Source organism: Cibotium barometz, chromosome 60 (genome assembly GCF_041138505.1).
Source record: "Cibotium barometz isolate CiBa-2024 chromosome 60, ASM4113850v1, whole genome shotgun sequence".
NCBI classification, from domain to species: Eukaryota; Viridiplantae; Streptophyta; class Polypodiopsida; order Cyatheales; family Cibotiaceae; genus Cibotium; species Cibotium barometz.
The window spans coordinates 30983039-30995268 of record NC_141105.1 but is presented as its reverse complement, the minus strand read 5'-3'; the positions used below and the strand labels follow the sequence as shown (position 1 = coordinate 30995268).

The 12230-nt window shown below is 45.4% G+C and overlaps 1 protein-coding gene across 1 annotated transcript; it reads left to right on the top strand.

Annotated features, from left to right (window-relative positions):
- The first annotated feature begins 1697 nt into the window (after window positions 1-1697).
- On the top strand, window positions 1698-6428 carry LOC147605229 (pentatricopeptide repeat-containing protein At5g39350-like). The gene has a single exon (XM_086793840.1). It carries the CDS (start codon window positions 2283-2285, stop codon window positions 5694-5696), a length of 3414 nt encoding a protein of 1137 aa, XP_086649966.1. The 5' UTR covers window positions 1698-2282; the 3' UTR covers window positions 5697-6428.
- Window positions 6429-12230: the final 5802 nt, after the last annotated feature.

Here is a 12230-nt window from a genome sequence, read left to right as displayed (position 1 = left end):
TCATCCCAACCCCAAGAAGAATAAAATAATGTATTGGGTATAATTAAAAACCTCAGGAAGCTTAGGATCTTGCATGGGTGGCTGCATGTTCATAACTCGATGTAATCAACTGCTATTAGATTTGTTGCATGGTGGCTAGCTGACAGAATTAAATAGAGTAGGTGAAAGCATGCATGAAGATAGGGGTATTGTTGCACACGAAGAAGAAAAAAGGGGGAGGGAGTTTTTTGGTGAGAGCTTGGGTATAAGAGAGCTGTGTGAGAGCCTTGGTGTTGTGCTGAGAGAGCTTGCTCTGGTCTTATGAGTTTGTTTTGAAGTTGGTTATATGAGGGATTCTTCTGTGTTGAAAGCGACGTGGGTTTGTGAGAGAAGACTAAGGTGTGTCCAGAGCAGGGAGTTGCAGGAGTGGGAGAGGGTTCTTTGTGGTGGATGGTGTTCCAGAACCTCCCAGGGAGCACTACTATTAGAACTTGGACCAGTCTTGAGGATTTCTCAAGCTATCCCCATTGTACCAGCTAGTGAAGCATGCAAACAGTTTCTGCAATTGAATGATTTATGATGATCTTGTGAATATTTGAGAATACATGTTTCGATTTCCTTGTGGTCATTTGAGAATTTGTTTTGATATGTTGTTTGTTTCCTTCATCTGCTCAAGATTGAGGCTTATTACGTGTTACACAGTCTTCTTTGAATATCCGGAGGGTCAAATTATGTGATATCAAGATTTTCTTCTGTGTTTTGGTTCAATTCTATGTTGTATGGAAGGAGTTCTTTTGGTGATAAGGTTGCAGGTGAGAGCTAAGCATGGTTGAGTTGGGCTTGGGACAGTTAACCTGAGTTAGGCTTGATTCTGAGTCATCCAGGCATCGGAATGATCAACAGGTGTTATAGAGATGTTGTTCTAACTAGTATTAGTTGAGGGGAAGTGATTCTGTACATCAGCTGACAATTCTGGACCTGTCTGAGGACAACATACATAAAGGTTGTTATTTTACAGTGTTTTTGAGGTGACAGTCTAATACAACAGGCCAGTTGATTGCTTCTGAGGCTTGGAGCTAGTGTTGTTTAAGTGCTCTGAGGTCCCTATGAGGTCAGTTGACTCAAAGGAGTTAGAATCTGTGTCAGCTAGGTTAGCTTGGTTAGTTGGGTAGATTCTGCCCATTCGGAGGCAGCTGTGAGCTGGTAGAAGTCAGCAGAGAACCTGGGAGGTGATATCTTGCCTAGTTGAGAAGTCTTTGAGGGGTTATAGCTGTTAGAAGACACTTTGGGAAGTGTCAAAATTGCTGTTGAATTCGGAGGCAGAACAGCTCTGTAACAGAATTTGGAAGCAAAGGCTGCAGGAGGAAGATCAGAAGACAGTCAGAAGAGACCATCATGAAGACCTTGGGAGTGTGAATATTAAGTCCACGGACACTGGAGAGTCATAGAGGACATTGGAGAATCAAATCTAGATTAGGAGAGCCATCCAAATTCACAGACAGGCGATAGTAAGTGTTCTGACTTGTCTGGGGCAGCCAAGAGAGTATATTGTCAGACAAAGGTCAGCTGCCTGCATTTGAAAGTCATTGGAGAATCAAATCTAGATTAGGAGAGCCATCCAAATTCAGAGACAAAGGACAGTAAGTGTTTTGACTTGTCTGAGATAGCCAAGAGAGTATATTGTCAGACAAAGGTCAGCTGCCTGCATTTGAAAGGTTTTAAGATCTGTTTGTGAGGCTATCGGACGATGGAGGACACCTTGGGATTCTGAAGAGCAGATTACGGAGGACAGGATACAAAGAGAAGGCTAGTGATAGATTCCTCTCGCGGTGGTGTGCTTTAGACGGAGCTATAGAGGCACTGTTTCTTGAAGCCAACAACGAAATCTGCCCACTTCAGTCTCCATGAACTGTCACATCAGCGTGCCTCCTACCACATCAGCTCGCTGGTGCCCTAATTAGTCGTCTGACCGCGTTTACTTTTGTCGGATGGACGACCCAGATCCCATGTTTTGGCTTCATTCAGAGGTAGGAGGGGCAACCCTTGCCGGGGTGAGCGGGGCCCAATCATGGCCACCCGTTAGTCGGTCCTACCGGTCGCATCTTCAGAGTCCATGAGCATACCAATGCCATCGGAGAAAGGCAACTCAACATTTCAGGGTCTCTCAAAGCAGAGATGGCGAAATGCCGGCCTTCCACTGCCACTGCTGCTACGACGATGCGCTTTAGCATCAGCAGAAGTAGTATCACAAGCACAAGAACAACAAAGAAGAAGAAGAAGAAGCAGCAGCCGCCAGCAATAGGATGAGTTGTGGCAGGATTTTTCCACACAATAAGAGCAGCTCTTGGCAGCCCCTCTGGCTGATGAACGATCACCAGCACAAGCTCTTCTGGCTGGATGAATCTTGGTTACCGAACTATCATCATCATCACCATCACCATCGTCATCATAATCTTGTGGATTCCCAGTTACCCGCCCCTCATCGTCGTCGTCGTCGTCATCATCATCATCATTACCAGGATTATCTATCTTCTCCCCCAACACAGCAACAGTCGGAGGGATGGCCATGCACTTCTTCTTTCGGAAGGAGATCGTATCACAGTAATGATAACGATGACCTGCGTCTTCGAACTTTCTGTGAAAAAGGGCAGCTGGACATCGCACTGGATATTCTCTATGGCATGGACACAGCTCCCTCCACCAACACCTACTTGGCCCTCCTCAAAGCCTGCATAAAGAGCAAGGCTCTCACACAGGCCAAGCGAGTCCATGCACATCTTGCCATTCATCATGCCCCATTAAGTGGCTTTCTAGTTGATTACTTGGTAGTGACGCTTGCAAAGTGCGGTGCTATCAAAGATGCGCACCAGATATTGAATAGATTGCCTTGCCGCACAGTCTTCTCATGGAATGCCATGATCTCTGCTTGTGTGGAGATTGGACACATTGAAGAAGCGCTCAAAATGTATCAATGCATGCAACAGGATGGTGTGGAGCCAGACAGTTACACTTATGTCAGCCTGTTCAAAGCTTGTGGAAGCATTATGGATGTTGGGTTGGGCAGGAAATTACATGCTGTTGCCCACAAAGAAGGCTTTGCATCTGACGTCTTTGTTGGCAGTACCCTTATCAGTATGTATGGTAAGGGTGGGGCGGTTGTGGAAGCTGAGGCTGTGTTCAGTGAACTGTTCCAACGCAATGTTGTTTCATGGAATGCAATGCTCTCAGCATATCTTGAACAGGGCCAAGGAGAAAAAGCTATATGGTTGTACAGGCAGATGTTAGAGGAAGGTGTTAGTGCAGATCATCACACACTTGTGTTTGCAATTCAGGCATGCTGCACCCTCGCAGACAGCGAAGGTCTTACTGCAGAAGGACCATCAACTAAGCTGATGTCTCAGCGAATTGGACATGCAGTACACGCTGATGCCCGCAGGAAGGGCTTTGCACTTAACGTCTTTGTTAGTACCACACTTTTGAGTATGTATGGCAAGCATGGGGCCATTGCAGAGGCAGAGAATATTTTCAGTGCAGTGTCCCAGCACAGCATTGTGTCATGGAATGCTATGCTCTCAGCATATGTTGAGAATGGCCAAGGAGAGAAGGCTTTAGGTTTGTACAGACAGATGCAACAGGAAGGCCTGAGACCATACGAGCTGACATATGTGATGTCACTTCAGGCATGTGGCATCCTTGCAGAGAGTGAAGAAGCTTGTATTATGGAGGGTCAATCGATCAAGGTAATGTGTCTAAAAATTGGACAAGCATTACATGCGGATGCTCGTGCAAAGGGCCTTGCATCAGATTGCTTTGTTGGTACAGCCCTTTTGAGTATGTATGGAAAGTGTGGGGCTATTGTGGAAGCAGAGGATGTGTTCAGTACTCTGTCTCAACACGATGTTGTGGCATGGAATGCGATGCTGTCAGCATATATTGAGCAGGGCAAAGGTGTGAATGCTTTGCAGTCATACAGGCAGATGCACGAGAAAGGTTTGAGTCCATACCAGATCACATTTGTGTTGGCCCTTCAGGCATGTGGCACCCTTGGAGACAAGGGAGAAGCTCTTTTTCTCAATGAACTATCTACCAAGGTGATTTCTCTCGAAATTGGACGGGCTTTACATGCTGATGTGCACAGGAAAGGCTTCACATCTGACATGATGGTTGGCAACACCCTTGTCAGTATGTATGGCAAGTGTGGGGCCATTGTGGAAGCAGAGCATGTGTGTGGTGCATCTCGCCAGCGCAATGTTGTGACATGGAATGCGATACTCTCAGCGTATGTTGAGCATGGCCAAGGAGAGAAGGCTTTACAGTCGTACAGACAGCTGCAAAAGGAAGGAGTGAGTCCAGACCAGCTGACATTTGTAATGGCACTTCAGGCATGTGGCATACTTGCAGAGAAGGAAGAACCTCTTGTTGTGGAGGGGAGATTGACCAAGGTGACGTCTTTGCAAATTGGAAAGGCATTACATACCGATGCCCACATGAAGGGCTTTGCTTCGTATGTCTTTGTTGGCACTGCCCTTTTGAGTATGTATGGAAAATGTGGAGCCATTGTTGAAGCAGAGGATATGTTCAGTGTGTTGCCTCAACGTGATGTCGTGTCATGGAATGCCCTGCTCTCAGCTTATATTGAGCAGGGCCAAGGAGAGAAGGCTTTACAGTTGTATAGACAGATGCAACAAGAAGGCCCAAGATCATACCAGCTGACATTCATGATGGCGCTGCAGGCATGTGGCACCCTTGCAGAGAAGGAAGAGGCTCTTCTATTGAAGGGAAAATCAACCAAGGTGATGTCTCTTGAATTGGGACAGGCCTTGCATGCAGATGCATGCAAGGAGGGTTATGCATCAGACATTTTTGTGGGTAATACGCTCGTGAGTGTGTATGGCAAGTGTGGAGCTGTTGTGAAAGCTGAGGATGTCTTTGGTGCGTTATCCCATCGTGATGTCGTGTCCTGGAATGTTCTGCTCTCCACATGTGTTCAACAGGGCCAAGGAGAGAAGGCATTGCGGATGTACAGGCAGATAAAAAAGCAGCATGTGACTCTAGATGATGTTACGCTTACCTGCATTTTGCAAGCCTGCAGTTCAACAGGAAGCTTGGAGATATGTAAACAGCTTCACTTTGACCTTGTCTCTGCAGGGTATGATCAGATTTCTTCTGTGGCAGGCACTCTAATTCATGCATATGGGAGTTGTGCAAGCATGGGAGATGCACAGGCATTCTTTGATGAACTTTCCAAGCCTGATATTGTGTCATGGAATGCATGCATTAGTGGTCATGCAGGAGAACGAAGTTCTGTAACTAGCCTGCAAATGTTCGAGAGATTGAAAGTGGCCGGTATTAAGCCTGATGAAGCAACATTCACTTCAGTTATCTCAGCTTGTAGTCATACTGGCCTTGTTGTCGAAGGTCTTGAGTACTTTGAATCCATGAGCAGAGATGACAGCATAACTCCGGACTTGAAGCATTATGGCAGTATGGTAGACCTCCTTGGACGTGCCGGGGACTTCAAGAGGGTAGGGAACATGTTGGGGAGGTTGCCAATGCAGGCTAATCTGGCCATTTGGTTGTGCTTGCTGGGTGCATGTCGTACACATGGCAATTTAGAGCTTGGAAAAGAGGCATTTGATAATGCAGTGAATATGCAGCCCGAGCACACCACTGCATATGTCATGATGTCAAACATGTATGCCGATGCTGGGCTGTAGGATTTTACAGTCAGTGGCCTCAAATATCTATGCCAATGCATGGCCTTGACAAAGATCTGGCTTAGATTGACAAACTCTAGAGGTTAATTCTTATCTGGTAGTGCATTTGCCAAATCTATCGATTCCATCAAATACCGTCGCACTTAAACCATTGAGTCCTGCCAACAGGCTTGTAGTCCAGCAGTGAGGGCTTGTGACTGGGGGAGGGAGGTCCCAAGTTCAAATCTGGCAGGCACCCAGTGGTATTGTGGCTGCTTTCAGACCACAAGTTGTAACGCCCTCGGGTAGGACGACCACACGGCCTCCAGGCAGGTACTAAAATTGTGACTACAGACAGGTCTACTCATGAAATAAATAAGGGACCAGCCGAGTACTGAACTAAAAGTCTAGATCATGATGCCCTTGTGTGCAGTGGTGTTGCTTCTAAACGACACACCTAAGGTAGTCACTTGTCATGTTGGATGCCACGTAGACATATCTGAACAAGGTGTAGGACTTGGAGTGGAAACTGATCCCATGTGAGCCCAGTCCGGGATGAGCCAGCGAGGGTTCCACTCTACGCGTCTGAGGAATAAGCACATGTTCATACAGCCAGCCATGCCTCTCAGCCAAAGATGTATCTCATGCTCTTGGTTGTCAACAAAGGATCGTGGATATATGATGATAATGTTTGCACCCTTCAAGGAGGATATGTATGTAACTAACTGGAATAAGTTTTTTGTTTGCTAAGCATTTGAAGTATTCCTTAATCTTCCTTTAGTAGTGGAAGCCAAGTCACACAAATTTGTAGCAGAAGCCTTGTCACACACAATATGTATCTAGTTAACCAACAGGGATTAGGTCTTTAGTGCATCAATTGAAGTGTTTTGTAATCTTAAGTGGCAACCATATGTTTTGGGAATATATTCAAACCAACATAATAGTCTTGCTTTTGTGTAATGGAATCTATCCGTCTTAAATTTATGTATAACCAGTCCATGTTTTTGTATGTCTTAGTACATTAGTTTTTGTACGTCTTAGTATATTAGTTTTTGTATAATAGAGTTGAGAAAAGCTCATAAATGTTTTTTGAAGCTCGCTCGCAGAAGCTCGCCAAAAAATTTATCCTCCCACGAGGACACACTGAAGGGAGATTAGAGTTAGGGTTTCATGTGGGAGACATACACAGAGAAGAAGGGAGAGAGAGATGTGGGGATAAGTTAACTCAATAGTATGAGTGTGTGACTCCCCTATCACACATGTATATTTGCACTAGTACACATAGTGCATTTAGTACATTAAAAGTACTAAGTGTACTATGTCCTATACAACTTATGGGCTTGTACACACTATAAGGGTGGGCATAATGCCTTTACCCCAACAACCTCCCACTTAAAGGCAAAGTGCCCTTAAATGAAGGAAAAGAAAAATCAGCATGTACATGATAATATACAAGGCCATATCAAGGCTGAAATTGGCCTCATCCAATGCCCATCAAGTGTCTGCAATGAGCAAACCGCTCTGGAGGCAAACTCTTTGTCAACAGATCAGCCGGGTTGTCATCCGTATGAATCTTGACAAGCTGAATTTGCTTGTTCTCTATCACCTCTCTGATGAAGTGATACTTCACATCCACATGCTTCGTCTTTGCATGAAAGACAGGGTTCTTTGCCAACCGGATGGCACTCTGACTGTTACAATGCAACAATGGAATATCACCCAAATCAACCACTAACCGAGATAGCCATAATGCCTCCTTGCAAGCCTCTGTGGCTGCAATATACTCGGCCTTTGTAGTAGATAAGGCAGTGCGCTTCTGCATCCTGGATATCCATGACACAGCACCTCCTGTGAATGTAAACATATAACCGGTAGTAGACTTCCGGTTATCTGGATGACCGGCATAATCCGAATCCGTGTAACCATGCACTAATGCATCCTGTTTGCCAAAGCAAATGCACATATCCTGTGTGCCCTTTAGGTATCTCATGACACCTTTCACTGCTTCCCAATGCTTCTTGCCAGGTTTGGCCATGTATCTAGAAACCACTCCCACTGCAAATGCAATGTCCGGCCTAGTAGCAACCATGGCATACATGAGACTGCCACAAGCTGAAGCATACGGAATCTTGGCCATATCAGCCCTGTCACTATCCGACTATAGGCTGTCCATAGCACTGAGTTTCACATATGGAGGCAAAGGAGTACTAGTCTTCTTCCCCCCATCCATATTGAACCTCTGCAAAACTTTGCCAATGTATTCCTTCTGAGACAAATACAACACATGCTGATTTCTGTTCCGAAGTATCCGCACACCCAAAATGTGATTTGCATCACCCAAATCCTTCATATCAAAGGTTTGATGCAGCCTCTTCTTCAAGGCATCCATCTCCTTACGAGATTTTCCGGCAATCAACATATCATCAACATACAAGATGAGGATCAATAGACTGCCATCCAAAGCTTTCTTGGTGTATAAGCAATGATCTATGTCACTTCTCCTGAAATCCTGGGATTTCATGAATGTATCAAATTTATGATACCATTCCCTTGGTGCCTGTTTGAGCCCATAAAGACTCTTTTTCAGCTTGCATACAAGCTTCTCCTTTCCATTCACTGCATAACCCTCTGGCTGTTGCATATATATCTCCTCATGGAGATCACCGTGAAGAAAAGCAGTCTTCACATCCATCTGAATCAAATCCAGATCATCATGAGCAACCAAAGCTAATACAGCTCTAAGTGTGGTCATTTTGACCACTGGAGAGAAGATCTCATCAAAGTCCACACCATATTCCTGCTTGAAGCCCTTAGCCACTAACCTGGCTTTTTATCTTGGCTTTGCATCATCAGGTGCAACTTTGAGCCTGTAAACCCACTTGCATGGCAAAACCTTCTTGCCTGTAGGCAAATACACCAACTTCCATGTTCCATTTTTGTGCAGAGAGTCCATCTCTGACTTTATAGCACGCTCCCAAAGAGCCTTGTCTGCCCTCTGTAAAGCCTCCTTATAACATGAGGGCTCCCCACAGTCAGTGAGCATCAAGTAGTCAACCCAGGGAACAAACCTGTCAGGGGCTCTGGAGGGTCTTGTGGACCTCCGTACCCAATGACCATCATTTGCAGGTTGCTGTCCAGCCTGCATATCACCTATTGGTGGCTCCTGTTCCATGCCATAAGGTTGAAAGATCACGCCCGGTATCTCCTCTAACTGTGGAATATCCATAGGGATATCTTCTGCCATCTCTGGTTGTCCATTTGGACCATTTTTCAGCACCATTAAAGGGCTGGTTTTGCTGCTGTAATGGCTGATTTACAGTCCTTGGTTGTTGTCCATGATGTCCATCATCATCAAAGATGACTCTGCCAGGCTCCTGTTGCCTTGCATGCTCCTTATACATGCATGTTTCATCAAAAATGACATCATTGCTACGTATAATCTTTCTATTCACTGGATCCCAAAGTCTATACCCCATTTCACCTCTGTCACCATATCCTAGGAATATGCATTTGTGAGACTCAGGATCAAGTTTGGTGCGCATTTCCCTGCGTATGTGCACGTACGCAACGCAACCAAACACTCTCATGTGCTTGTAGGACGGAGGCTTCCCTGTCCATACTTCCTCTGGCACTTTCCCACCAAGCCTCGTGTTAGGTGACCTGTTTATAAGATGAACGGCTGTCATAACAGCTTCAGCCCAAAAACCATGAGGTAACGCAGCATGTGACAACATAGAACGGACCTTCTCCTAAATGGTCCTGTTCATCCTCTCTGCTGTCCCGTTTTGTGGAGGATCATAAGGAGTAGAGAGCTCCCTCTTGATGCCTTTAGCATCACAGAAGTCCTGAAACTGTTTGGACATATACTCTCCACCATTGTCGGAACGCAAAGCCTTCAGTGTTTTGCCAGTTTGATTTTCAACATGAGCAACAAACTTCTAAAACACTGAGAATGTATCACTCTTCAAACGAAGAGGATAAACCCACACTTTACGTGTGGCATCATCAATAAAAGACACAAAATATTTTGCCCCTCCCAAAGAAAGCTGAGGCATCTCACATACATCTGTATGCACAAGCTCTAACTGAGCATCTTTCTGTCCAAGAGCTTTCTTGTGGGGGCACTGGAGTTGCCTGCCATATATACAATGCTCACAAAACTGAAAACTTGAGAACTTTAGAGAAGGCAAGTAACCAAAACGAGACAATTGCTCCATTCCTTTGACACTCATGTGTCCCAACCGGCTATGCCACAGAGATTTCTGGCAGCTCGGTTACATTTACATTAGCATGGTGACAAACACCAGCATGCATGAAGTAAAGAGTGTCCACCTTAGAGCCTCTGGCAACAACCAGTGAGCCCTTACTAATCTTCCACTTTCCACGACCAAATGTGGTAACATAGTCAGCATCATCAAGCTGTCCAGTAGAAAGCAGGTTCTTCTTGATCTCAAGCACATGCCTGACATCATGGAGCATAAGCTATGAGCCATCTGAAAACACAAGCCTCACATCACCTCTGCCAAGAATCTTGCATGCATGGTTGTTACCCAAATAAACTACTCCTTCATTGCCAGCAGTATACCTGACAAACAAGTCTCTGCAACCTGTGACATGAAAGGAGGCACCTGAATCAATGATCCATGAGTGCATACCATGACCATCTCCTGCAAGAAGTGAATGGGCATCAAGTGAAGACGTGAATAGGACTTCATCCTCACTATCACCTGCATGTGACACATTGACTTCTTCAATCTTGACTCCACTTTTGCCCTTTGGCTTTGCATCTTTGGCTTCATCTTTGTCTTTGTCTTTTCCTTTGCCCTTTTCCTTTTGATCATTCTTCCATTTGTAGCATTGCTTTTTGATATGTCCCTTCTTGCCACAATAATGACATTCCAAGTCCTTTTTGGAGCGGGACTTGCTCCTTCCCCGTTCTTGGCTTTTACCCCTTTGTTGGGATCTCCCACGTGCATTCATTGCATTCGACTTTTACACAGTCAATGCCTGACTCCCTGCAAGATGTGCAAACACTGCACCACAGCACACAAAGTGCTCATAGTTGTTCTCCCAAAGTTTATCTCCCACTGCTGCGGAAGCACAAATGTAACTCTACTCCCACTGTATGTGATAAAATCACCAAAATCTGGTTGCTGCAGATTTAGGACAGCACCTTAGATGTGCTCTGTTCCCCTTCCAAAGTACTGTACAACAGTACTAAGTGCTCACCAATGATGTACCAAACCTGTACCGGCAAGTACAGCAACTGAAAATGAGCCTTTTCCTCACTCAAATTAATGTACAGCCATGTCAAAACTTGTACAAAGTTGTACCAAATCTGTACCAGCAAGTACAGTAGCAATAAATGCTCTCCTGGCTGTCCAAATGAGTGAAAATCAGACTTTTACAGTCCCCATCACTGCATACAAGAGTCCCGGACAGAAATTAGGCAAAAGCCCCTTGACTGCAAGTGGATTACTGAGGGTTCAAGGCATAAAAGTCTTGCTTGCTGCTTTGCCAAGCTCAACAAGCATAAAATCTTGAAAAGCCCCTTGATTCAAGATCAATTTCTGATCATACATGGTACATTCACGCACATGAAGGCATCCAGAGTCTTCACAATGCTTCCCCCTGGCCACATATACATCCAATACATAAAAGCCCCTTGATTTACAGGCACATTGAGTGCTTGACAGGCATCAACACATTGCCCAAAGCATCAAATGCCAGTGCCTACATGCAAATCAACACAATTGGCACAAAAGCCCTTTGATTTGCACTCCAATTTCTTGCAATTTTGCCCCAAATGTGAGATTGCTCACATCATACAGCATGTATGAATGCCCAATGGCACAATTACATCAAAAGCCCCAAATATCGACACCCAATTTCTTGCAAATTGACCCGGAATGTAACCAATGTCACCCAATTTTGCCAATTTTGCTCAAAATTTGAGCAATTTGGCACCTGTACCTGCTCAATTGATGATTGTACCTGCTCAATTGCAAATCCCAAAAAAAATTGAAGCAGAAAAAGGGGGGTGCGTCAAATTTGCTGTTGCTGTGCAGGTACGGATGCAGATGAACGTTAGACCCAGGAGCTGCAGATTCTGAAACCCATGGTGTTAAAAAAAAAAAAGACACGTTCCAAATGTTGCAGAGCTACAGCAAATCATAAAACCCATCTTCGAGCTGCTTCCCCGCAAAGATGAGATGCTGCTGGTTACCAATCAAAGGCTCGCTTGTGGCATCTACGCACATTGGTCGTGAGCTTGACGATCTCAACAAATAGGAGTGAAAGCTACAGGCGATGCGGGCTGCTGGAGAAGCAGTAGCTTCAGCGACTATGCAATGCGACGGGCTCCACCTCCTTCGCATACTCGTCAGTGCCGTGTATTCGCGTATCCGCCCAACGCCTACGTGCGCTGTTGGCGTTGGTGGGTAGCTCTCCTCGTGGGCAACAGGACCTCCATGGGGACACGTAAGCGTGCCCTTTGTTACGCCTTGGCCAGCGCTACACGTGACGGGAACTCCACGTTGCAGCTTACGGTGACTT

What these genes read in the sequence shown, in the direction of transcription:
- LOC147605229 (XM_086793840.1), top strand. Translation starts at nt 2,283, where the DNA reads ATGAGTTGTGGCAGGATTTTTCCACACAATAAGAGCAGCTCTTGGCAG.